The 27259-nt window shown below is 43.7% G+C and overlaps 1 protein-coding gene across 3 annotated transcripts in view; it reads left to right on the forward strand.

Annotated features, from left to right (window-relative positions):
- The first annotated feature begins 251 nt into the window (after positions 1-251).
- Positions 252-27259, forward strand: part of SEC31B (SEC31 homolog B, COPII coat complex component) — a 34977-nt gene continuing 7969 nt past the window's right edge. For 2 of the 3 annotated variants that reach the window (XM_058028624.1, XM_058028625.1), the window contains exons 1-22: positions 252-326; positions 4631-4719; positions 6717-6840; positions 7628-7823; positions 8581-8676; positions 9760-9900; positions 10386-10528; positions 10765-10864; positions 12782-12943; positions 14767-14919; positions 15649-15879; positions 17281-17355; positions 17896-17976; positions 18906-19014; positions 19399-19577; positions 20230-20356; positions 21428-21573; positions 22968-23141; positions 23763-23945; positions 24658-24874; positions 25244-25567; positions 26612-26650. In XM_058028624.1, the coding sequence (XP_057884607.1) occupies positions 4641-4719; positions 6717-6840; positions 7628-7823; positions 8581-8676; positions 9760-9900; positions 10386-10528; positions 10765-10864; positions 12782-12943; positions 14767-14919; positions 15649-15879; positions 17281-17355; positions 17896-17976; positions 18906-19014; positions 19399-19577; positions 20230-20356; positions 21428-21573; positions 22968-23141; positions 23763-23945; positions 24658-24874; positions 25244-25567; positions 26612-26650 (3079 nt within the window). In that variant the 5' untranslated portion in view covers positions 252-326; positions 4631-4640. The remainder of the gene's footprint in view (positions 327-4630; positions 4720-6716; positions 6841-7627; positions 7824-8580; positions 8677-9759; positions 9901-10385; positions 10529-10764; positions 10865-12781; positions 12944-14766; positions 14920-15648; positions 15880-17280; positions 17356-17895; positions 17977-18905; positions 19015-19398; positions 19578-20229; positions 20357-21427; positions 21574-22967; positions 23142-23762; positions 23946-24657; positions 24875-25243; positions 25568-26611; positions 26651-27259) is intronic. The other variant, XM_058028626.1, reaches the window with a different exon arrangement.

Consider the following 27259-nt stretch of genomic DNA (forward strand, 5'->3'; position numbering starts at 1 on the left):
ACACCCTCAAGATGCGTTACATATATAGCTAAGGCTGAGGGGGTATGGCAGCCGCAGCAGAGCCCGGCTCCAGCAGTGTGTCCTTGGCCTCCGGCTGCACCATCCGGTACCGACGGACGGAGCCGATTCAGGTACCCTACCGAGGGGGAAGGAGCCCGGGGGTGTCGGGCCCGGCCGCTGCTGCTGCGGGGCGCCGGGCCAGGCCGTGTTCCGGGGCCGGCCCCGCGCAGGCGCGGCGGGGCGGGCGGCGCTCTGGGCTCCCCGCGGCCACCGTCGGAGCGCCGGGCTGCGGGAGCGAGCGGCGCGGGAGGCACGGCAGCCAGCCGGTAAGGGCAGCCAGCCGGTAAGGGCCGCCCGCCCCCCGACCCGGCCCGGCCCGGCCAGGCCGCGCCCCTCGGACACCGAGCTGGGGCTGGCCCTGCCCCGCCGCGCCCCTGTCCCCCCAGCCCAGGGCTGCTGTGCTGCCCTCCCGTCTCTGTCGAGACTCCGGTCCCGGGGCCCCGTCCTTGCCCCGGGAGCCTCAGCTCCTCTCTCCCGTTTCTCCTCCGCCGGTCGGCTGGCGGCGGGCGGGGAGCGGCCGGGGATCTCAGCTGTGTGACCTGGGCCGCGGAGAGGCCTCTGGCGTAGCCCGAAGCCTGTGTGTGACACCCGGTGTCCGAGGTCAATGCTTTCCTCCTAGAGCCCTGCTCTTTTTACCATCCCACGGGGTAATGCTGTTGTGCAGACCAGCACACCTGGGACGTGTGTGCCGCGCCGTGCAATGGGCAACAGCTTCTGAAACTGCGCAGAGCACAAGAAGTTTCTTTATATACCATTGGAGCTGTCATGGAGGAATGTGCTGAGCCCTGCCCTGCAACAACCCTACCTTGCACACACCAGTGATTAGCTGAGATTAGCTGAGTGTGTCTCTGCCTTCTGTAATCGGGGTTTATAATGAGCACGTACGAGAACAGCCTGGCTGTGGGGAGCTGGGGAGCTGCAGAAGGAGCCTGTCATGTCAGGACAGTGCTAAGGGAAGGGGCAGTACAGAGATTTTAAATCAATGCTGGGATGTGGAAACTCTAGGGACAGTTTGTGTCTTAACCATTGTGTCATGGCTGGGGGATGTTTTTCAGGTCTTAGGGTGTCTACTTGTCACCCGGGTGACCTGGGACAAATCTTGTTCTGCCCAAGTTTCACTTTTTTAGCTAAGTGGGGGGAGATCAGCCTATCAGGTCCTTTGTGTGCAGTGCTGGAAGTCCAATATCAGTAGGAACAGAGGGGAATGGTTGGGTGTCCAGTGGCAGGAGGAGGACTGGGAAAGTCAGTGGGAGGGGATTTCTGATTGACAGTATTTGGGTGGTGCAGGAGAGAGAACGCCTCACTAGGGTGCTATCAGGGATAATTATTATGATAGCTTTGAGGGTCAATTAGTACATACAATAACAACCTTGGTCTTATTATAGTGTACTGTAAAGCCATAAGTATTTCAGGTTAGCAAAGGTGAGAAATTTTTGCCTCTGACAGCACTGTTTCCATGGTCTAAAGTAATTTGGGAATTTTCACTGTTTAGCTGCATGCTCTCTATTTCTCAGTGGTGAGGTGTGCTCTGACCTGTCAGGTTTTGCTTTGTTACCCTTTAAGGTCTGTGCAAGAAGCCATGTCTGAGGAAAGCTGTGAGGAATTGCTGCTTCTGTCCACTCCCTTTGGGGCTGAGATTCATTAATATATTAGATCTGTATTCGGATGGATGTCTGTAGAGGAAGGGTGAGGAATTGTCATGATTAATTAATTAGAAGTCCTGAGAAAAGCATGAGCTTTCTTGGAAGTCTTAGATGTTATTTTGAGAGATGACAGCAGGTGGCAACCTCTCCCTAAAAGTTCTACTGTGGAAGAGTTCAATACTTGCAAATTTTTCTCGGGCAGCCAGAAGAGTTGGCTAAAGAAGAGTTTTTTCCTTCTTTAAGAATCATGAGTCCTCTCCTGGGTACAGATATGCATAGTGTATAGAAGGATCACTTAATCAGGTTTTTCTTTCCCCTTTGAAACTCAGAGCTCACTGACTTAAGGAGGGGATGCTGCTGTATCTCTGCAGATCCTCAGCTGCAGTGGAGCTGAACTGCTCAGACGTTCCTAAGAGACAGTGTGATACTGTGATCTTTTAGCTTCTTATGCATCCTCTGGGGGCCTTCTCAAGTCTATTGGAACCTCTGCTGGTTTGCCTTTAGGGCCAGGGACACAGTGAACCTCTTCAGTACCTCTGATCCAGCACTTCTGCAGTTGTTCTGTTGACATTGAGCCACTCTAAAGGGAGTGTTGTTTGCTTTCCTCCGTTTGGGTGGGTTACCATGACCAAGACACTTTATCTTCACATTCTGTCCTGACTTAAGTTTGTGAAAAGAGAACACTAATGATGCAGTAATTGACTTTATTATGTAAAACGCTCTATTGACAAGAAAAGCCAAACAATTGATCAATACTGTTCTGGACAATTTTTGCAGCTTATCTTTATTTGCACATTAAATGTAAATTATTTCAGCCGTGCAGTTGGTCCAGCACAGAGGTAATTACCCAACTAAGTTTGTGATAGTTATATTCTTCACTGATTCCTTACCAGTTAATTTCCTATAGGGAGGAGGTCTCTGCAACATTGTCTGGTAATGGTCACAGGGAAGTTGCCTTCTCAAAAGCCAAGAAGCAGTGAGGCCTGAGTGTACAGTCAGCTGCTACAACTGATAGATTGTAACTGGAGGAGGAAGAGGCAAGAAAGGGACTTGTAAGGAGCACACCAGCTGTCCTGTCCCCCCATAGTGGTGGTGTCAGCTAGAGCACTGTGCAATTGACTGTTTCTAGAAGATTCAGATTCAGATTCTAAGTACTGCGGGTATTTTCACTGGCCTGTGCCAGTGAAGGGAGAAGACCTGGGCAGGGTTTCTGCAGTATTGTGGGAGGCATGAGTAGGTACTGGAACATCTTGAGAGATGCACCACAGAGAGAGTGTGGTACAAGTACCCCACAAAGTGTGTACTGGAAGATTGGAAAGTAAGCTTTAGAGATTTGTTATGGTAATGAGAAGATGACCTTTCCACCTCTATTCATAGGCAGCATGAAGAAATAGTTGCACTTTTTAAAATTGTACAAGAGTTCTGTTCAGATTCTCTTGGGCCTCAACTAAGTTGGTATAAGCTTAATGTGCAAATAGCAGTTGGCAATGTGAGCTTTGGGAGATACTGCTGCAGACTAATGCTAAAAAGCATTAAATAGATTCTAGTCAATCAGCATATCCTAATAGTGCATGGGAGAGACAGAGGGAGAGGATGTCCTTAACTTCTGACTCCTGAGCCAGAAGAAACCCTAAAAAGAGGTGTAGAATTATTAGCTGGGAAGTAATGCTGACCAAACTTCCCCCTTGTGTGGGCCCCGGGAGACCACAGTTTCTCATAAGCCCTGCATCTGAACAGAGGGCCATGTGATGCAGGTTGTGGTTTATACAAACAGTGTCAAGTAACCAGGAGAGGTTAATCACAGCAAACTGACAAGATGCAGAGGGTTTTGCTGTGCTGCCTGCTGACAGTTTTACTTTATTCAGCATGATATCATCTAAGCATACACTTCTGTTTAGCTGAAGTTAAAAGACTGCAGTGCAGCCGAGCTTGAAAAGTTTAGGCAGTGCTCATGAGAGTGACCCCACTAGCCTGTGAATGTGCACACATCATTTGTGATGCTTAGAAGGCCTGTTTGTGGTAAGGAATGGAGTGCAGGGTGCCTTCTCCTTAGTAAGAATGGGATCCTACTCAGAACAATAATTATTTGTATTGTATTCAGTTGTCTTTATATTCAGTTTTGCAGCCTCCTACCTGCCTGCTGTTGATGTTTGATTTTCAATTAACCTGCTACATTGTTGCCCAACTAATCTATCTCCAGAGACATGGGGAGATTTGGTTCCCGTTTTACAGGTGTCGCTCAATCTATCCTGAGTAAATAAAAGAGTTGCTGTCAGTACTGAGATTGAAACCCAGTAGTTACTTGTGGATTACTTCTTCTCACCTTCTGCCATTTGCTAGCTCAAAGAGAAAGTCAAATGATATTTTTTCCTTTTGCTTTTCGGAGGAGCAAGAACAAAGTACATTAACTGAATTGGCACACAATAGCATTGCACTTTGTTTTCTGTTGCCACGTCACTTTTCTGCTTGGAATTTAGCCTGCCCTGAGATTCCTTCTGCTCCCTTTTTGCTTATGTATATACTGACATTAGCTTGTTTGGAGAGAGCAACTAGTGCTAGATCAAAATACATTTGTTTAAATTAATTTCTGCAGCTGATTTAAACCAGCCTGCAGCGAAGACTTGAGTATGTTAATTTAGACCCCCTTTTTTTTTTTTTTTTCTGAAACTCTCCTGTAATTGGGACATATCAAAAAGAGACTTACATATGAAAGAAAATCTGGGGTCAGACAGTGGGATTTTGAGGGGGGTTGGGGCAGGTTTAATGAATTCTCAAATATCCTGGTTTATTCCAGTATTCACTGCCTCAGGAAGTAGCAATTAACTTCACTCTTTTGAGAGCAGGGTGTTCTCATCATGTTTCTGATGTGAATATTTTCACATCAACTGTGTCTCTCTGATCTAAACTCTGTGTGAAATTTCTTTCAGAGTTTGGAAAATGAAGCTAAAAGAAATTGAGCGAACAGCTGTGCAGGCATGGAGTCCGGCAAACAACCACCCTATTTACCTAGCAACAGGTAAAGTTCTTCACAATTTGTGAATATTAGAGTATGAATCACAGAAAAAAAAAATGTAGAGTTGTATGGGTTTTAGCTTTCAACAGTTTCCACCTTGATAGTCCCTGGAAAACTTACAACCAATATACCAAAAACATTACAGCTTTTATGTGTAGAGTAACTGGTAAAGAATTACTTCTGTGACCAACTTTGACATTTTAAATGTGCGTGGTTTTTCAAAGGTTGAATACATGATTTTTTTTTATTTCTAATTAAGACTCCAACACTGCTTGATGTTCTGCATTACACATGTCCTGTGCCTGTGGGGAAAAAAGTGAATTCAAGTAATGTTTGTTTAAGGTCACTTGTACTTCTCTGTCTTCAGTCATAATCATGTAGCTTGACAATCAAATACTGTAAACCTCTTATCTGTAAAGTTGCCTGTTTTGGTTAACATTCAATTTTTGGTACTTTTGCAAAACCTTAAATTTCATTTTCTTGATTTTATTAATTAATCACTATTCTTATAGTAATTTTATTTCCTGAAACAGAAAGTGAGCCTATTCACTGAGTTGGCAGCAGGCAAGTTTGTCTGTGGAGCTGACAGCTCTGGTGGTTTGGTTGGGTTTGCATGGTAAGGCTTTGGTAGCTGGGGTGGCTCCTGTAAGAAGCTGCCAGGAGCTCCTTCTGTGCCTGCTGGCACTGGTGCCAGCCCCCTTCCAGATGGACCCACTGCTGTCCCAGGGTGAGCCTGGCAGTGGGAGTGCCTCTGGGGTGACATTGTTAACTAGAGGGAGAAAAAATGCCATGTGGAACTGAAGCACAAGAGAGGAGTGAGAATATGGGAGAGAAACAAGGCTGCAGTCACTGAGGTCCGTGCAGAAAGATGGGCTGGAGGTGTGTCAGGTGCCAGAGCAGAGATTCCCCTGCAGCCCCTGGTGAAGACCTTAGTGGGGCAGGCTCTCACCTCCACAGCCCATGGAGGTCTGTGGTGGAACAGACACCCAGCTACAATCCACCATGCTGGAGCAGGTGGGTGCCAAATGATGCTGTGGCCCTGTGGAAAGCCCATGCTGGAGCAGGGTCTTGGTAGGGCCTGTGGCCCCATGGAGAGAGGAGTCCATACTGGAACAGGTTTGCTGGCAGGACTCATGACCCTATGAGGGATTGAGGTTGGAACAATCTGTTCTGAAAGACCACCCCATGGAGGGGACCCACAGTGGATCAGTTTGTGAAGAGCTGCAGCCTCTGGGAAGGATTTGCATTGGGGAAGTTTGCAGACAACAAGGCCAGGGTTTTGATTGAACCAAAGGTCTTGGCTTCAGTTTGCTTTAGATCAGAAGCTGTGTGGTTTCATAAATTGCACTGCTTTTTAATAGTCCTTTGGGCACTTTCCATGCTGTAAGCATCCCTGTGGTAACTGGGGGACAGTTTGCTTGGCAGTGTCCCACTAGGCAATGTTAAATCAACCTGCAGCTTTTTTTCCATAAGAATAAGGAGAAAGAAGGAACCCACCAGTTTGTGACTGCTGGTGTCTGTGGGTTGTTGAGGCATGTTTAGTAGGTTACATTTGAAGAACTTAGTCTGTAGAGTGGCTTTACAAGGTCTGATTTAGACATGTCGTGATTGAGGAACATTATGCAGAAGTACTTGGGATCATAACTGTACTGGGATCATAATGATTTCATTATGTCAGTCCTTAGTAATTTAAAGAATTAATATCAAAAGCCATAGTTACTTGGAGGAGGGTGTGTGAGTTGCACCTATCCAAGAAAGAAAGTTATCTGTGTAACAGTAACTTTGGTGATCAAGTTCCTGAAGAACTTTTAATTTCTTTCAAGTTTGTCATAATTGTTGATTCTTTTTTCTGCGGTGTTCAGACATGTCCTCTTCTGAACTGTTACAACAGCAAGGTTGTGTTGACTATGAAGGATAGGTTTTCAGTGCCTTACTCTTTTTGTATCTTGTGCTTTTGATAAAAATGTCCACTTACATTGCTCTTGTATTTCTTGTACTAGGAACATCTGCCCAACAACTGGATGCGTCCTTCAGCACAAATGCCACCTTGGAAATATTTGAAGCTGACTTCAGGGATCCCTCCCTGGATATGAAGCAGAAAGGAGCACTTCCTGCCTCAAACAGGTACTAGAGGCTCATACTGGTGTATCAATCAATGAAAATGAAAAGGGTTTTCTGGTGTGAGAAAGGAGAGCAGGAGAATGTTTACAGCATATAAAGTAATCTTTTGAATCAATTGACCTGTCTTCAAAAATGGAACATTTTTTTGGATAGAGATCATATTGGGTATAAAAGTAAAGCAGGTGGACTATTAGAGAAATCTGAAATTACTTGTATGGTAGTCAGTCAGTAGAGACATTAGGTAAAGTGTGAATTTGCTGGGGCTAACAATTTGCCCTGAAGATGATATAGAGAGAGTGAAGCTCTTTAAAGCAAGATGATTTCTTAGGCTTATCAGTGTAGGTGGTGTCTGCCCCAAGTGCAAAACACAGCCTGGATTTCTAACTAGCAGATTTTAAGGGGTGTAAGCATATTTTTCAGATAACAGCTCTGGAAATGAAGGCACATAGATCTCTTAACTAATTTTCAGTAAAGTGGAGGCTAGAGGATTGCACCCACCAAATCTCATGTGAGGTCCTAAAACTTTTAAATAAACAACAAAACAGCTGAAAATATAGAGACAAGCTCTTTCTTTTTAAATTCCCTTGAAAAATCTTTGGAAGGAAGCTTATTTCTTTTGTTGCATGCAAGAGCCACAGTCCTCTTAAAAGGGAGATGATTGTTTCAAGTGCAGACTGATGGATATATTTGATAGGTTGAAACAGGGATGTGAGTTTTGGTAATGAAGAGGGTGTCTTGATTTCCACCAAACATCATGGCCTATGCCAGCTTTATTTTCTTCTTTTGTTAGGTTTCATAAGCTGATCTGGGGGAACTTTGGCAATGGTTCTGCAGAGTCCTCTGGAGTGCTCATTGGCGGGGGGGATAACGGAGTGCTGACCATGTACAGCGTGCAGCGCGTCCTGGCCTCCAGGGGCGACCCCGTCATTGCGCAGGCAGAGAAGCACTCAGGGCCGGTTCGAGCCCTTGACTTCAACCCTTTCCAGGTGTGTAACACAAAGATAACAAAGGAAAGTTAATCTCCATGTTAGAAAATGTGTTCCTTTGTGTATAGATTCATAAAGTGAAGGGACAAGTTTTAACTTAAGAGTCACAGTAGTTGTCATACAAGGCTGGTTTGATACTCAGATTTGGGTTCTTTTCACAGCTTTGCCTATGAATTCTTGTTCAAATCACACACCTCTCTATCAAAACATGTCTTGTAATATTGTTACATGTCAAACCATTATCCTTTCAAAATTAAAACTTCTATTTTGTTATTTGTTCAGTTGGTGTTTAATTCAGTGGGGCTCTGATCACATTTGAAAGGACTGCAACAAATGAGGAGTAAACAGAACATGTTTCTTGTGGTAGCACAAAGGCAAATGGAAAGTTGTCTGCAGTTGGTTGTGAGAAACTTGCATATTCTCAGAAGAAATGTCCTTGATGCCAGGCAAAGGCTCAGCTGGCCAGAGATGGTGGCTTCAAGGCCTGTGGCAGAATTGCATCGTGATTAACAGCAGCCATCTGCACACAACAGACAAATTTTAAAAGTGTCTGTACTATGCCGCAGTGGATGGCACAGAGGCCAGAAGTGTGCTTGGTTTATAATCCAGTTAGTATCTTTGTGCATGCCAGTGGCTGTGAAATACAGCTTTCATCTCACTATGGAAGAGTTTGGGGGTTTTGCTTCCATTTATTTTTAAGAAATCTGTGAGCAGGAATCTCAACTGAGCATTTCTTTTTTTTTTTTTTTTTCTACAGAATAATCTCTTGGCTTCTGGAGCCAATGATTCTGAAATTTTCATCTGGGACTTGAATAATTTCAGTGTGCCTATGACTCCGGGGACTAAATCACACGTAAATGAGTTTTCCTCTGGGCAATACTTGTGCAGTTTTGTATCTCAGTAGGCAAGACAAAAAGATGTGTGTGGAGGCATCCTAGCCTAGTCAGTCAGTCTGTGAAAGGGGAATGACTTTGAAGTCTGTCAGGAGAGAGATGAATCAGAAGAGACTGATTGATTTCATTCTTGGGGGTGGAAGAAGTGTTGTAAAGGGAGGGGAGGTAGACTGGCAAGCTCTGGAAGGATGCACTTTGCATGGATGGGTAAGCTCTTTGTGGATTTGAATCAAGTAACTGACCAGTTTATCTTGTGATCCAGCTGGGGCATGTGTGATGGATTAAGAAGGTTTATTGGACCTTCTCTGAGGAATGAATTTATTTCAGGCTTCAGCTGAGGCTTTTCATATCTCATGAAAGTCATATCCCTAGCAGAGCCAGTGAGCCATTAAATGCATCTTGGCTATTGCTCCCAGATAATATTTCCCGAGTTTGAAGAGGAAGAAGTTTCTGATCTTCTGATGCTTATTATATTATTCAGGGCAATCAACTCCTGAAAGTAGAAAAATCATAGTCAACTTCAGTAAAAGCAGTCCAGGTTTTTCCTCCAGTAAGTCTCCTCTTTGTTTCCTTGCTTATCTCCTGCATTGCAGTAGCTACAATAACAGCAATTAGTCATGAATACTTCATTGTTTTCCATCTCACTGCACTCCTGAAATGTTGCACAAGGTCATCTTTCCATTTAAGTCCATCGGAGAAGTTGGGGTAGAAACATATATGTGTGCTTTGCTGCAGTTCTCTCTGGAGTGATTTATAACACATTTGGCCAATGTAGAATCCAGTGCCTGTTCATCAAATACAGAGGTACTTTTCCAGATGACATTCCCCTATAGAATTTTAGTGTCCACTGTACTCTGAGTAAAGGACTTTCCCTAGTCTTTCTGGCTAGTGCTGCTGGTATTTCCAGTTAATTGATCAGCAGTTGAAGAGAGGAATCTATGTATGATCAAGTCCCTAATCCTTCAGTTAAACTATTGACAGACTCCTGTGAGTGTTCCCTCAGCTTGGGAATAATGGATGTGTGGCCTTTCCTCTCTTGGCAGCCGCATGAAGACATCAGTGTGGTGTCCTGGAATCGGCAGGTGCAGCATATCCTGTCCTCCGCTCACCCCAGCGGCAAGGCTGTGGTCTGGGACCTCAGGAAGAATGAGCCCATCATCAAAGTCAGTGACCACAGCAACAGAGTGAGTGGAGAAAAGGCTGCATTTCTAACTAACTTACAACGTGCCACATGGGACTACAAAGCAGTGGCACAGACTCTTGGTACCAGTGGTTTTCTTCTAGGAGCTGTTGGAACTAGTTCTCTTGGAAATGTAGCATCAAAGCACCTCTTTTTCGTCTTTCCTGAGTAAATGGGGAAACAAGGCCTCTACTGTTCTCAAAATTCATGCACTCTTGCATTCAGTTTCTGTGTTCACACCTCATTTATGAGAAGCCTCAGCTTTCTTCCTAGGTCAGCTTTGGGCTTTGACTTCTGTGTGGTTAGTGGGGTTGTTTTTGCTGTGAAGAGATGGTAGAAATGCTTGCTGCCTGGAGCAAGACATTAGTAGACTTGGTTTATGTCAAGCATTCTAGGCGAGTTCAGTACAGAATGGCGTGGCTTTGGCCCATTTGTGCTGTTGCCAGCTTGCATTGCTGAATTTTCAGCCTGTGCTATTTTTGTCCCTAGATGCATTGCTCAGGAATGGCCTGGCATCCAGAAGTTGCAACCCAGCTAGTCCTTTCCTCTGAGGATGACCGTTTGCCAGTGATCCAAATATGGGACTTACGCTTTGCTACCTCTCCTCTTAGCCAGCTGGAAGGGCACACCAGGTGAGGACTTGCATGGTGTGTTGCATCTTTTCAAGGCAGACAACTGGGAGACTGGACTTAGGGGAACTATGATTTTCTCCTGGGCCTGCTTTCTTTCCCAGATGAATCTGGTTGAAGGTAGAGATGAGAACTTGCATTTCTGAGCCAAGGTGCTGGTGCATGGTGCTTTCTTAGTTACTGGATGGCAGAACAAACTGTACAGGAAATATGACTGATTTCTTTCTGATCTATTTTAGGGGAGTTCTCTCTGTTTCTTGGTGCCAGGCTGACCCTGAACTGCTGTTGAGTAGTGCCAAAGACAACCGAATCTTGTGCTGGAACCCAAGTATGGGGGAGGTATGTAACCACAGCTATCAGTACACAGGGTCTGCTTTATACTGTGTGCTTTACTCTGTGTGTGTCCTTCCCTTTATCCTTGTGGAGTGCCAATGTAATTCCCTCAAGCATGTCTTATGCACTCTTTCTGAAGTGAATGAGTGTGGTCCGTATCCAGATTGAAATAGATACATCTTTGTCCAGAGATCAGAGAGGGAAGAAAACTTTAACCTAAAATTTAGTTTCAACTATTTATGATTACTCTTGCTATGCTAACACTTTAGTGTTTTCTCTTTCCATGTGTTTCTTTTTCCTTCTCCTAGAGTAGTAAGTTTATTTGGGAGGAAATTTGAAGGAGACCAAGGAGGATATGTTAGAGAGGGTCGCTGAGAAGGGAACAGTGTAGTTAAACAATGCAAGTAAACTTTATTTATAGCAAAATAGTTTCACATGTATGTGCTTATCTAGTCACGTATCTCAGAATTACCATACTTGGTATATTCAAGTATCACCTAAATTAAAGTGGGGCTGTTTAAAGTTTTTATGCGCACCCATTCATTCAATGAAGAGATCCTGGATATAACTGAACTTTGAACATTGATCTTGATGATAGCATGGGGAAAGTGCTCTAACAACACTGAGCAAAGTCCAGATGGGAGCCCCAGGCTAGATTAATTTCATGGGACAGTATCACTCACTGGCCACTTTTGCCTTGGAGACAAGGAAAAAAATGAATGTGTTTTCCTAAAATGCATGCAATTCTGTTTTTGTAGTTTCATGGGATTTGATGCTCACTTTGTCTAGATCTCTAGTGGTTAGAAGAGATTCAGACTCTGAAATGTTCCTGGTGTCTAATTTTTACAAAAATATTTTAATTGTCTTCTAGTGGAAAACTTAAAACAAAATTACTGTGGCTGGCATGCATGCTGCTGTAGATGTGCAGAGTTCAAGTTCAAATTAGACTTCTGTGTATAAACTACTGTTAGGGGGCTCTTTTTGACTTGGTACCAATGAACAGCAAATTTTCAAGTGAAAAAGTTGGGAAGTTTTGCAGTATTAAGAATTAATACAGTTATACAGAATGCTGATCTTGTAAGTTTGAGGGAAGTATTGGTTTCTTTGGATTTGGGGGATGTTTGGTTTCTTGGGATTTGTTTCTTAGTTTTTCTGTTTGACAATCTAGATTTTAATATAAGCAAATTATTAATTTGCTTCTATATCGAACAGAAAACACAAATCATGTTCCCACAGAAGATGAAGCTGTGATTGTCTATGCTTTGTTTCTGTAAACCATAAAGGAAATATGTTCATTTTACAAATGGGAGGTTTAAAGTCAAGGCTGTGTTAGTGAGTTGCCCAACATCAGGCAGGAAGTCTGTGAATTGAACTTTGGCTTTTTGAATGCTGAACTGTAAACTTGTTGGCTGCAATGCCCTTCACAGTTCATGTGCAGCTATCACATTCCTCTCTTCTTGTTCTATTTTTTTTTTTCTTTAGGCTCTTTATTTTCCTTGTCACATTTGTTACTTCACACTATTCTTTCTGTTTGTGTTCTTGCTCATGACACATTCTTGCCTCTTGACTTCTGGTTTTATTGTGCTGTTTTCTGGTGTCTCTCCCTCGGTTAACAGCAAATGTGACAATGCTATAATACTCTGATACTGTAGTACTCAGGAAGCAGAGCAAAAGTGACTTCTCACTTTTGAATTTTGGTCTACAGTCAGAATCCAGTTTAACGTGAGTTTTCTGTGACTTTCAGCTGTTTGGACTCGAAGTGCTATAATTTGGTTGCAAATGCATCCTTTGAGAAGCAAAAATAAGAGATTTGTATGCAATGATGACATGTATATAAAGTGACAGGTTTGCTGTGGGCAAGTAATTTGGGGAAAGCATGAGGCTATTTGTGTTGTGCTTCCATCTTCTCTCTTTCTGTCATAGGTGGTGTATGAGTTGCCCATTCGGAGTCAGTGGTGCTTTGATGTCCAGTGGTGTCCTAGGAATCCTTCAGTCTTCTCTGCTGCCACTTTTGATGGGTGGATCAACATTTATTCTGTTATGGGTGGGAACTTAGAAGCTCAGCAGAAGACACAGGCTGACAAGGTAAAGTCCTGTGACCGTGTTAGACCTTGACAGACTGGCAGTTTCTCTCGTGACTGCTCAGAGTGCTGGAAGCACACGTGTGTAACAGGGTCACTTTTAAGCAATACAGTCTTTCCCACACACCTGGACCTATGGCTGTATGGTGTGGGAACCAGAAGCTGCCTGTGTGAGGGTTTAATAATCCCACCACATCCCAAAGAGATGTGGTGGGATTATTAAGACACCTTGCCTCTGACAAGGTGTGTAAAGAAAACCAAGAGCAAGCACAGTTGTGATGTTAAGACACATTTTATTTTTATTACTATTAGCCTAAAAATAAAGCAGTACACAAGCTTTTCTTGTTATTAGGTTAGCATTAAATACATTGATACTAATTAATAGGGTGTGTTATTCTTCATTAGTTTAGAAGGTAATTTTATAAAGTGGCATATAAACCACTATTATCAATTTTCCTCAAGTCTTTTGACTACAACTTTGAGCATGTTAATATTTTTGATACTGAAACCCATTACTTAGCCATTGAATAGATGAGCAAATTCTGAACAGATTAAATGTCACTACTGTCTAAAATTTTAGTTTTAATCTGGTGTCTAGTCTTTTAATTCCCTCCCTCTGTCCCAGCCAACAAATACCTTACAATACAGGTTTTAAGAGAATACATATGAACTGGCTTAAGTGTTATTTATATAGTCATTTACAGCTGACTGAGTTCAGTTTCATAGGATTTGCAAGAGACAGAAAATACTTTATCAAGCAACAGCTGCAGGAGATTAAGGATTTATTTAACCCATGGAGAATTTTCTTTCTCTGCATTCTTCATGTGTATGCATCACACTTCCACTGTTCAAAATTGGGGAACAGTAGTGTTGAATAATTCCTGAGTAAATTGAATGACAAGTAAGAGCACAAGCAGGAGATAATGACAGTTATGGTGACAGGGAGTTTGTGACCAAGAGGTCTTTCTCTTATGAATTCAGTAGTCTCAGGACAGAAAGTCTGTTGCAGACCTGGTTATGTATATTTATTTCTTTAAGATTTAGGGTGTTTAATTTGTTGGATATAAGCTGTTCCTAAGAACTATTCTTTCTTTGGAATTGGTTTCCTCTGAAGAAAGACAAAATATTGCTTGTGATTCTAAGATTTGGCAACCTTAGCTTGATCAGCCTGAGGTTGCTTCCTTTTGGGCATGCTGGTTAGCTGAATTATAGAGCTATTCCCTACGGTCCAGTCAAATTTGAACAGGATTATCTTTAGCAAACAACAAAATGTTAAAAATGAAAAGTGCTTGTGAACAGCATTGTATGTATGTTCACTGACTCCCTAAATGTAAGAAATCTGGCTCAGGGGCCACTTTTGTCACTCTCTTGTCTAGACAAAAAAGTTTTATTTCATCAGTCTCATCGAAGCCAAAAAAGCTTGAGACGGTCCTTGAAACTAACCCAATTGAAAGACTCCAGCAACAAAAAGGGAGTCAGAATTCCTCTGTGGGAAAAACAAGAAATAAGTTGGACAACTTTTGACCATATGTTGTCATTGTCTTGCATAAAACAAGTAATTTTGCAACTCCTCTGTTTGAGCTGGGTGCTAGGCCTAGCAGTGCTTTTTTAGGAAATTTGCATCTTGCTAAGGAAAAACTACTTGAAAATCTCAGGGTAAAACTTCCTTGAGAAACGATTGCTGGAACTGTTTTGGAATGCCATTTCTCTTGCACAGGGACTTGGTGGTATTCCAGAAAGAGGTGCTGTACTTGCCTCATTTTTCCTGCTTACTCCATACAGAGAGGAATTGAATTATATTTTCTTGCCATTTCCATCTGATTCTAGATATCTTCCTCCTTCAACAACCTGGATCCCTTTGGCACAGGACAGAGCCTTCCTCCTCTGCAGGTGCCAGAGCAAGTAACTCAGACCACCTTGATTCCACCATTAAAAAAACCACCCAAGTGGATTCGCAGACCTGTGGGGGTTTCATTTGCAGTAAGTGAATGGAGCATCCTTAGCTGAAAATGCAATAGATGTGTTGTCTTGTGACACAATCCTTTGCTTTGACTGGAGAAACCTGTTGCTAGTTGTTTTAATGCCTGTTTAAGGTGCATTGTAGTGTCCCATGAAGTGAAGTTTGTTTACTCTCAATATTCAGATATATTTTCAACAAGAAAGAGTCCTGTAGCAGAGAATGGGAGATTATAAGTAGAAGTCAATATAATCTAAGAAAAATTTGTATAAGCTGTCCTTGCAGGCTGGCATGCATTCCCATTCTCCTCTCTTTCCTATCCAGGCATTTAATTTTGCTTGCATCTTTGCTCCTAAATTGGATGGCTGAATTGTTCTTTTAGCCTATTGTTTGATTTGTTCCTTGTCTGTCTAGTGCCTGCTCTTCACCTGATAGGTTTTATCATGGCAGTCTGCCTCTCCATGTAACAAAAGAGCTAAGAGTTCTGTCCAAGGGTCCTCTGTGCCTCTTTGGCACTTGCAGTTGGCTAGGCCTGACCAGATATGCACAAGTGTCAAGTTTATCAGTGTTCTGTTCAGCTGAAGGGCTAGTAATGGGAGCTCCCTCAGTGCTCACACCATGCATGCACACTAAACTCTTGGGTTCCTTGTGATCACTGCTGGAGCTTGGGTCTGTCTTGGTAAATGAAGAACTGAGTAGCTTTTACCTTTGTTTATAAGAATACTTACTGTATCTCCCTCTGTCATTCTCAGTTTGGAGGAAAACTGATTACCTTTGGTCTAACCAAAGCTCCTGGACAGCAAATGCAGCAGCCTTACCCACACCAGGTATTCATCAGTCAAGTCACTACTGAAACTGAATTCCTACTCCGATCCAAAGAACTGCAGATGGCCTTGCAGTCAGGGAACCTCCTTGATTACTGCCAGGGCAAGATCCAGACAGCCAAGCTGCCATTTGATGAGAACCTTTGGAACTTCTTGAAGGTAGGATGAAATACAGAGGTCAGTTCTTCTGTGGTCCTGGGGTGGAATATGGTCCTCTCTAGCCCTTTATATTCCTGTTCTTTAAAATATAAAATGGAATTGAATGAATACACTTCTTATTTTTCTAAAGAAAGTTGAGGTCTTGGAGGTTGTCTTGGTTTTCATTAGGAATGGTCTTTTCAGTGGACTTGTTTGGGCTTCCTGAAACAGGATCTTTTCAACTCAACACACTGCCAAGCTATATCTGCCTGCAACCTGTGGAGCTGTACATTGTTAATTTTCAAGGTGAAGTCCAAATGGACAATTAGATACCCAGAAGAAAGGAGAGAGCTGTGGTGGCATGAGGACTCACTAGCCTTTGTAGACAATTTGGTAGGATGAGAGTTTGGTAATAAGAAAAGGTCATCCGTCTGAAGAGGCAGGGCTTAGTCTTGGCATTTGTTTACAGACACTTGTAGCAGAATGTGTGGAGGGCAAAATATTGAGATATTTGCCCCAGTATTATATTTGAGTGGGGAATCTTGAACAGGATGGCCAGCTGTTAATCTAGGTGGTGAAAGTGTTCTCCATTGCAACAATGTCTTTGGTTGCGTTAAATGAGATGCATCAAACTGTCATTTTGAGTCCCTTTTTATAATCCATCTGGTGTGTGGTCCTGAGAGACCACTCCAGCACATAAAGGATATATTACAATTGATTGTCTTAAACTACAAACTAGGCTTCTGTTCAAAAGTGTCCTGCAGCACCATTCCTGCTTCTGCAGGAACAGTTTCTGAAATGGACTGTTTACAAGTTTACAAGTATCATACACATGTACAGTCTGATCATTTGTGTAGAAGAAGCAGCATGGGAGTTAACTGAGACAGACAGATTCTCATTGCAGAATGTAAACCATGCATTAAAGCATATAAATAGTGCCTGTCAATTGGGCTGTGTGCAGCCTGTGGGAATTTTTGGGAGTGTCTGAAATCCTCAGCCAGAGAGCTTCTGTAACAGTTAACTAATTCTTGTGAGTTAGCTAGCAACTGAGCCAGCTAGCAGTTCAGGCAACAACCTTGTTTCAGTTTCATCCAGATTCAAATCAGTCAGTTTTCTTTGTGAAGAGATTAGCTTGGCAATTCCTAGATTATCCAGAAAATTAATGACCAAGTATACTAGGTATGTATACAGTTGTGATCTTGATACACAGTTATACCTCAGTTGTAACTGTGGCAAACTTGAGTTTTGCCCTTTTATCATGATTATAACTTAAATTCCATACATCTTTACACAATAGTTGAATTCTTTATCTATAAAGTGAGCTCTGAACTTTGCTGCTGCCAGAAGCAGCTAACTGTTATCAGTGTGTAGATGTCTATGATATTACTTTTTTTTGTCTTTTTAATATCCATTGGGACTCAGGTGAATTTGGAGCAAGAGTCCAGGACTAAACTTCTCAAGCTGCTGGGCTACAGTAAAGAGGATCTGCAAAAAAAGGTAAGGGGTAATTTCCAATAGATAGAAACCTTTACAGGACTAAAGCTGCTGCAGGAGGGTTGTGGGGTCCTGCTGGAACTGAGCAAGTGATCTCACAACACACAAATGACCAAAGTGTGTGAAATTTCTGCTGGAAGTCACAGGAAGTATACCCCACTAAAAAGCAAACTTAGCACTTGTGCAGCCAAAGGGATCTTGAGCCCAGTTATCTTGGTTTCAGTTGTTGGTGCACTGGGGAGTGTTCAACAACTGTGCAGTTGTGAGAGCTTCTTTTAGCATTCAGCTCTCTGCATCTCAGGGGATTCTTCAGTCAGGAAGAAGGTGACAGGTGGAGACAGTCTGGCATAGTACTGATGGATAATGCTCTGAAAAGGATAAATAGTCACTGATAGGCAGCCAGCCAGGAATAGGGTGAGGTGGAAGTTTTCAAACAGGTGAAAGAGTTGGGGGAATTGTGTCTGGGGCTTGCCAGTCTCTTGGTAGTTTTGCTGTCCAGGTGCTTACTTTGCTTTACTCTGTGTGTGTCTGTTACTTTTCTAGATTGCCTCATGTTTGAGTAATGGGATCCCAGATAAACAGCCCCTTCCTGAGGCAGGTGATACAAATTCTGCACCAGATCAGGTATGTCCTGTACATCTTGCCAGCTTGGGAGAGCAGAGGAGGGCAGAATGAACTGGAAGGCCTAATTCCAACCACAGCTTGTTGGGTTCAGTGCTGGCATTGCAGAGGGCAGTTCACAGGCCTATCAAACCCTCACAGGGTCAGACTAAATGATAATAATTTTCCCTTCTGGCTTTAAAACTAACCAGTGAACAATGAAGGACTCCTGGCTATTATTCTTGCAAGAAGGTTTGCTTCACCTGTGTTGATTTCTTCAGTGGTAGAATTAGCCTCACCCCAGCTTAACTTGAGGCTACTGTTCTGGATTTCCTCTGTGGAGCTTCTGCTGTGGTATTTCTTTCTTTTTCACCTCTATCCTCTGAAATGTGTTTTCACATAATTTTGCGATGTCCATCTTCAGATGCCTTCCAAGGCCTGGTTCACTGTAATCTTTTCTCCTCTGAGGTATCTAAAACTTATATCCTCTGATTAGTAATCACCTTCACAAGCCTCAAACACTGGCTGAGATATTCTAGGAGTAGCAATTGTGTCCTGCATTTCAGTAAAGCACCACGCATGGCTGTGATCCAACCTGTTATTTACAGATTTTACTTGTTGTTCTTGTCTCTGTTCCATCCAAAATAGTTCAGCTTGCTCAAGAGTTGACACTTGAGTTGATGAATGCTGCCCAGCAGTGCTGTTGGCATTGCATGTCTTGCACCATCAATCTCCTAAGCTTTGCCAATTGCAGCACTGCTCTCGCTGCTTCCCTTGTGAAACTGTGCAGATTGATTGCACAGTGACAGGAGTTTCCAAATTGAAATTAGATTTATATGAGCACACACAGCCAAGTGGAGAGCAGCCCCATCCCACCCTGTAATCCACTAAACTGTTTTGGGTAGAATATGTGTGTGCAGTGAATTAAATAAGCTCTTGCACTTTTTGCACAGCTTTTGATGAATTCCAGCGATGATGTAGCTGCTGTTTCTTCCTCTTCAGCCTTTTTTGATAACCTCATCCCACAGAATATGAGCACTTTGGAGATTCCTGTCACAGAAGGTATGTTACATAAAGAGTGTTTCTGCCCTCTTAGGAAAAGGGGAGAGGAGGGAAAACCAGAAAATTCAGAGAGACCAGGAAGAATCTAGTTCACAGCAGCAAACGGATACTTTTAAAACATATGACCCCTTCAAGTGTTATGCAGCATATCACATTGAGTATAGAAATACTTCTTCCAGATGAGAGACCCATTAAAAATTTAGAAGATTGTTCTAGATGATGGAAGACCTAGAGTCAATTCAGTGGGTTTTTTTGAGTTTCCAAATTTTCTTTTAGGTGGGCTTTTAGCTGTTACTGCTTTTTACTGCCTGCTCTTTAAGACAAGCACCATCAGTGCATCTGAGTGATGACTCTTTGGGTTGACTCTGCCTCTCACCTCTGTAGACACAGATGGACTCATCAGCCAAGCCCTTTTGTTGGGGAATTTTGAGGGTGCAGTGGAGCTGTGCATGCGAGCAGAGCGCTTTGCTGATGCCATCATCTTGGCCATAGCTGGTGGGGATAACCTCCTGAGGGAAACCCAGAAGCGCTACTTTGCCAAGCGGAAAACAAATCTCTCCGTGGTGAGTGATGGCTTTGTGTACACACTGAGCAGGAGAAGGTGTGCACTGGCTTGCCAAATGTTTCTCTGAATATATGTGGAAATGCTTTCTCTTCAATGAAGGAAGTAGAATGTCAGCAGAATCTGTTCATCTCCTATTGCATTTACTCTAATATCTTGGGAGTTTTATGGCAGTTTTACATAGTATGTCTGTGTTCTCTATTCCTTTTTTTTTTTTTTGATAATGGTTTCTGTCTCAGCTTTTCATGCTTGTAACCTGTGGTGCATTCTGCCCCTTAACAGCTCAACTAGGAAGTTCCTGGCTTATTAATTTACAAATGGGGAAGTGTAACAGAGGTTGAGATATCTTAACACTGTGCTCCCTGTCATTGATACCAGCTGCTCTGAAACAAGATACGTGTTAGATCTTTAATCTTGTCTAGTGTGGCTGTTTCCATATTCTTTAAAGTGTTTTGTTGGGCTTTTTTACTTTTCTTAGAGGCATCAGGTTCCAATTACTGTTAAGGTAGGGATGCTGAGATTGTTGGACCTTAATATACAGTGAGTGTAGTAGTCTCTACTTGGCGGAAAGCGTGTTTGAAAGTGAGCTGTTACTTAGACTGTCAGCTTATCTTTTTCTTCAGTGAGTGACAGGTCTTCTGCTTCCCTTACAGCTGCTTTCCTGCATTGTGCAGCAGAAGTGGCAAGATATTGTTTGCACTTGTGATCTACAGAGCTGGAAGGAGGCACTGGCCATCTTGTTAACATACTCAAAGCAGGAAGACTACACTCAGCTCTGTGGTATGCAGTGTACTATGTTTTGATACAGTTTCCCTTGCAGAGGGTACCTCTGGACTGCTTACAGAAAGAAGTGGGTAGAGTTAAGAAAAGGAAGCACTTCTTACTCATTACAGCTACCTGGAACTTACATAAGTGTGGGGTGTTGAGTTAGGAGAACGATAGGGGCACACTGTAGCTGAGAATCATGGGGTAAAGTTGTGTATGTGGGTATTTCCTGTGACCTCTAGAAGCAGCATGGAAAAAAAACCAAGATAGCTGCTATCCCTTGGCTGAGACATGAAGAGGGTGATTTTTATTCCATAGAGAAGGGTATTTCATTTGCAATAAAAGGTCCAGTGGAGCTTCATTCCACCTAAAACAGGTTTCGGCACCTACTATTGCCTGGAAATTCCCACACCTCTTTTGGAAATTGAAAAAAAAAAGTGTTGGATTTTTTTCACTGAATTAATCTGTCATTTCTTTCTTTTATGTGTTTGGGCAGACATAAAAATTGGCAGATATACAAAAGTAGGTTTTTTTTAACCGGTTGTCTTTGGGTTTCCTTCCCATTTCTCTGTTATCCAACAGTTACGCAATGGAGCTGGTGAAGGGTCTAGATCCCAAGTCTTATGAGGAGCAGCTGAGAGAACTGGGGTTGTTTAGCATGGAGAAAAGGAGGATTGGAGTGGCCTTACTGCTCTCTACAACCACCCAAAAGGAGGTTGTACTTCTCCAAAATAGCAAGTGACAGGAGAAGAAGAAACAGCCTCAAGTTGCACCAGGGGAAGTTTAAATTGGGCATTAGGAGAGCCACCTACACTCAACGGGTTGTCAAGCATTGGGACAGGCTGCCCAGGGAACTGGTGGAGTCACCATCCCTGGAGTTATTTATAAAATAAGTATATGTGGCACTTAAAATCTTGGTTTAGTGGGACTTGGCAGTGCTAGGTTTATAGTTAGACTCAATCTTAATGTTCTTTCCTGATCTAAATTATTCTATGATTCTAATTAGGTGCAGATTCAAAGCACTGGGGTTAATGAGCTCTTCCAAAGGGTCGTATGTTAAATGTTGGCTGCATCTCTTCTCTCTAGACATGCTGGGTGCCCGCCTGGAGTCAGAGGGAGATGCAGCCCTGTCCAATGATGCCTGCCTCTGCTATATCTCATCAGGCAATGTGGAGAGGCTGGTGGAATGTTGGGTAAAAAATCATGAGACTTCATCACCACTTGCCCTACAGGTACAGGTGCTATGATGTTGGTCTGACTCCTCTTTAAGCCAGTCTGGTAGCCCTGAACTGTCTGCATTTTCCCATCAGGGTATCTGGCTTCCAGCAGACAGTGGAGACCTGTTTGTACTCAACCAGGCATCTCCTTCTAGCCTGGGTTATGAGCCTACTTTGAAAGGAGGCTTGCACTCTGAATCAGTCAGGGTTTGTGTGTTTACACTGCATGTAAATCCAGCTATAGGCAGGAGTTACAGCCTACTTGCCTCTCTTATGTACTGATGTAATTTCTGAGCTTCCTTTTGGTCAGGGAAGTTTGAGCTATACCCTTTTTTTTACTGGTAGTAGCCTGGGATACATTTGCTGCTGTGCTTGTCATGTATAACTTAATGCTGCAGTTATCTGGCTGTACCATCAGAATGGCCTTAGCAAAATAAAATCGAGTCTGGATCATGATATTCCCACTGCAAGTTGAATGACCACAAATGGGAAGTCACACCTTGCAGATAAATCAGGACTTCTAAGTCAATGTTGTTACCTACCTCTCTTCATTCCTGTTGATTATTTCACAGAATAATGCCAGTTGGAAGGGACCCACAATGATGCAGTCCAACTCTTAAGTGAATGGCTCATACGGGGATTGAACCCACAACCTTGGTATTACCAGCACCATGCTCTGACCAACTGAGTTAATCTCAGTAATCTGTTACCCTTAAACCAGTCCTGGCTAAGTGACTATGCCCTGTTGTGTCTGTCACTTGCTAGAATGAGCTAGACAAGTCTTCCACTTGGATATCTGCAGATAATGCCCTCTGCTACAGAGTTCCCTGGTTTTGTAATCCCACTACTGAGTAGAAGCAAAAAAAGGCATCTTCAGCACTCCTGGTTATTTCTGAAACTGGTCCCCTCCCGGTTGCCAGATATCAACATGTATCATTCTCCAGCTGTAAACACTGCTTTCATTCCTAGGAGTTGAAGGAGTTTTGAGTAACTAAAACCCTTCTGGTCCTTTTGCCAGCAGTAGTAGGTTTTTTCTAGTGAATTTCTCTTGATACGGTTTTAAGCCTTCTTCTTCCAAGTTGATCGCCTGTAACAACAGAAGCCTACTAGTAAAATTATCACAGTTGATTGGAGCAATCTTGTGGCTTCTGATTTTCTTTTTTTTCCTTACCATTAAAGTAGCAATGTCAGGATTTGCTTCCCGGTTCCTCTTTTTCTCCAAGTGCATCTGAGGAAATGGTTATCAGTGACAGTATTTGGTGCAGAGGGGAGTAACTTCTGTCCACATTGGCCCTGATGTCAACTGAAAGTGGGGAGAGCTATCCGGTATTGTCTCAGCATGAGATGGACCAGTAAAACCAGTCAGATTCTGAGTAGTCTGATCTCTTCCTTCTCCCTGTATTATTCAGGATCTTATAGAGAAGGTGATGGTGCTGAGCAGGTCCATGGAGATGCTCCGAGGCACTGCAGCACCAGCACCAGGCCCTGTCTTGGCAGAACGAATCACCCAGTATGCCAATCTCCTGGCATCACAAGGATGCTTGGCAGCTGCAATGAATTACCTACCCAGCAGCTCTAGAGAGGTGAGTGAGCAGCAAGCTGTTGTGGGAAAGAGTCGTATGGAGGGGGAAGACTGCATGAGAGAGAGCTGGGGTTTTGTCATGCATCAGGACTTAAAGTTTCACCTTAGTTATGCTAACTTGAGAATAGAGGGTGAGAGGGGAAGGTATTCCAGGATATGGGTTTTGTCTTCATTTGCATTTTCTTTGTAGTGCCTTTGATTCAAGGAAAAGGAAAGAGTTATAGAACTGTAAAATGGTTGATGCAGAACAACATTGGGAAGCAGCTTGCCAGGGAAGCTGCCTCTCTTCTTGAAACTAGCTTGTAGAGGAAGGGAATGAGGAGGTCACCTGGCAGTTTGAAATAAATCCATCTGGTGCCTAAATGTGGATAGGGGTTGGGGAGGGAATACTATAAAGACTGGGGGATTAGGGAGACTTCCTCTGCCTGATAGTATGGCAGGTGATGTCCCAGATTGTCATTTACCATTTGCTGAGATTTTTTTTCCTGGTGGCTGTTGGGGACATGGTTAGTTTTGCAGTTTGATTCATAGTGCTTTAGGTCAGGGTCTGCTTTAAATGCCTCCCCAGCATTTTCCATCTGGGGCTCTCAAAGTGCTTCTTCTAAAGCAGAGTTTGTTTCAGCTCCTGATTGAACAGCTCCGAGACCGGCTCTTTCATGCTCAAGGAGAGAGTGTGGGTGATCAGCAGCCACCCCCTTTTCCCTACGCTCGTGTCAATGTAGGGGTCATCAAACCTGCAGCAGCCAAGGCAGGTTCCATCCTTGAAGGAGCAGCCCACAAAGCAGGTCCCAGACATCCAGAGAAGGTAGGCCCTAAACTCAGGTGCTCATGGCTTGGGAAGAGGGAGGAAGGCTGCTGGGTGGTGGAAGGCACAAGAAGTAATATGAGATGACACAAACTGCAGATACTGAGAACTCCTCATTGATGTCCTTCACTGGAGCAAACACAAGCTGTGTGGTAATCCAAAAGTCAGTGGCCTGGAGTCTTTTCACAAAGCCCTGTCCTACATGCAGTCCCTGGAGGAGAATGTTACAAGTGTAGTGATCCACTGAGATCTCAAATCTTAGGGTGAAAGGGGCTGGGGTCATTTTGCTATTCTCATTTTACCCTGATATCTTAGTAAAATTAGTGTAGTATGGCTTCACAGCTCCATCTCAGTTCTTGCACAAGAAGACTGTTTACAAAGTTTTGCTTTGTAAATAATAATCTCTATTATTCCATTGTTGTTCCTTCATTATTTCCTCTTGGTTGTGCTTCCAGGAAGTCATTATATGGGAACTTGCTCCTGAGGACTAATCCTTTTGAGAGCTGGAGAATACTCTGAAAGAGTGTGATGCTCATCATGTTGAGCAAGTTACGTGGTGGGAAAGGCCTTTGATTGAGTGCATCCAGGGCACCACCAACAGCAGCAGCTTCTGTTGCCTGAGAAGTGACAGAGATAGAAGTTGCATCTGCTAGTATTATGTATGCATATGACTCTGTTGGCCATTTGCAAATTCTTTGTTTTTTGATTGCAGCCCAACTATCCGTCATCATTTGCCCCTTCAGCAGCATCTCAGCCTTCAGTGCCTTCCCTCTTCACACCTCAGCCAGTGCCAGCAATGCCTGTGACACCTCACCATGTTGCCCCTCCCCAGGCCAGCACAGGTCCACAAACAAGTGTCTATTCCAGAGACACATACCCATACCCACAGTACAACTTGGGCTTGAATCCAGCAGCTGTCTCAGGGCCAGGTAAGCATTGTCTGATACTTGTGTCTATTTCTAGGTTTTCTAAGACTAAAGCCTTCCACGTGGGTGGCCGCTCTAGTTTTTTACTCACAGGCCTATTGTACTGACAAAGAACAAGTCAGCTGTCTAAGAGGCTTCTCAGTGCTTCTGACAGATCTAGTTGTAGTAACTGTTGCTGCATGTGTGCTAATAGGGGTGGAAAAGCCACAGCTGGCTTGATGGCAGTTTCACTGATGTAGCCTGGGCTAGCAGGGCAGCAATATTAAAGGATATGGCTTGAAGAAGGGAAGGCTTATTACCAAGAAGGATAGTGTCATGAGTAGCTGGCACATGAAACAAGTAATGCTGATACACTCCCTTTGTTGTCTGTAGCTGTGTCACAGTCTCAGCCATTTGGACCGATGGGAGTCAGACCTGTTGGTCCTGCTCCTTTCCCCAGTCAGCCCTCTCTGCCAGGACAGTTGATGCCCATGACATCTCCTGGTGTTCCACCACCCAGACCTGCCCTCTTCACTCCAGCCTCAGCCCCATCATCTCAGCTTCCTGCAGCCTGTCCTCTCCCTGTGGCAAGCCAGTCTCCTCTAGACTTCTCTTCAGCACCTTTCAACTGCCCCATGAACATGGGTTATCCTCAGGGAGGTCCTGGAGCTCCATCTACTAAACCACTGCCAGCAGCCATTCCTCCTCCTCCCACAGGTAAGTACTGCTTGTGTGACATGTGTCCAGGACAAGCCCAGGAGGGGTTTGCAGTGTGTAATGGACATGGATCTTCTGAGGTCTGGTCTATCTCTGTAAAGAGTGAATGTGGTGTTGAGGCAGACCTTACAGGCAGAGAGTGCTGAGTCTTGCTGTGGTGGTGGAACACAACAATGCTGACAGTTTCTTTCAGCCTGCTCAGTTGTTCTGTCTCGCAGGTTGTGGTTGCAAGATGATGTCTCTTCAGGTCCTCAGTGCACCCTGAATAGTCATCTACTCCAAAGGCATCTGCTGTGATGGAAAGGGTGGTGGTTCCCATGGAATGCCTGATGGAAGGTTTGCTCATCTCACCCTTGCTCATGCAACTTACATGAGAAGCGTATTTGAAATGGTGGGAGAGCTTCCCTGTCCATGAGATACTCCTTAGTTAGCTTCAGGACTAAATTCCTCTGTCTGCTGTGCTCTAGGGCTACCATTTTCCTTCTGTTGTCATAAAGGACTTGTCTGGGAATCACTTCTGGATTCCTCTCTGCAGTGTTTTAGACCCCTCTGGGTCTATAGTTTGAATCCAGTCTATCGTGTGAAGCCCTTGCTAGCATGATGAATAGAAAGAGTGTTATTGGACCTAGTTCCCCATTCGTGGGCATTCCTTCTATTTCCCAGAATATCTGGTGTTTATTAATTCTCTGTTTGCTGTCTCAAGGGACAGGCTTAACCAGGCTGTGGAGATACCTAACAACAAGGCTGACAATCCATAGATTTTTGAGCAGATGCTTCTCCAAGCCACATGTATGCTGAGAGTGAAGGAACTGAGGCTATGATGTTTACCTCCACCTGAAATTCTTTGCTGACCTGTGTTTATCCAAGGATAGCAAATCCCACTGTGTGAAGTTGAAGTCTGTGGGGACTACACACCAAAGGCTCTAAGCTACAGCTGGACAGATTCCTTCCTGAAAAGCTTTTTGGCATAGTAGTCCAGTGAAATTACTCACTGAATTAAAGCTGTTGGTGATTATGCCTTTTCCACCCTGCCTTGATTTTCAGGTTTCTTCCCTTGGCTAGATCCCCACACGGATCATGCAGGTAGTACCCAGAGAAACCTCCAGACCTGTGGGGCAGGCAATGTTGCTGGTTCCAGTGAAATGCATGTTTTGATGTGTGTGCACTTGTGCATGTGTGCATGCTCACTGCTGTTTGTTGTTCCCTTGCATGCCTGGGGAGCTGTCCAAGTGGGGTAGGGAACATACCTGTCCTGAGGACTAGTAAGTGACAGCTGGGAATATTGGAAGTGAAATAAAAGTACTATGCTATTACTCATGAGTTTGGATACAGAAAATAATGTCTCCTGCTTCTTCCTTCTCTATTTCCCTCCAGTTTTGGAGGTATTAGACCATTTTCAGTCTCTGTCTTTTCAGGCAGTTGCTGGGCCAGCAGTACAGGGAAGCAGTTTTTCTGTCTTGGTTGTCTAGGTGAGGAAGAGGCCAGTGGTTGTAATTCATCTCTCCCTGTTACTTTCCCAGCCTTGTGCATGGTTTTGCTTGTGCTTTCCTCCTGTGGTTTGGAAGAGGTGGACTCCCAATAGAAGCAGTGGTGGAGCAGAGCTTCCCAAGCAGAATTTGGGGGCTCTCTTCCAAGGGGAACTGGAAATCCCTTTTGGCTTTAGTTAAAGGGTGAGGTTTAGCTTTGAATCTT

This window comes from Melospiza georgiana, chromosome 8, assembly GCF_028018845.1.
Source record: "Melospiza georgiana isolate bMelGeo1 chromosome 8, bMelGeo1.pri, whole genome shotgun sequence".
In the NCBI taxonomy this organism is placed as follows: Eukaryota; Metazoa; Chordata; class Aves; order Passeriformes; family Passerellidae; genus Melospiza; species Melospiza georgiana.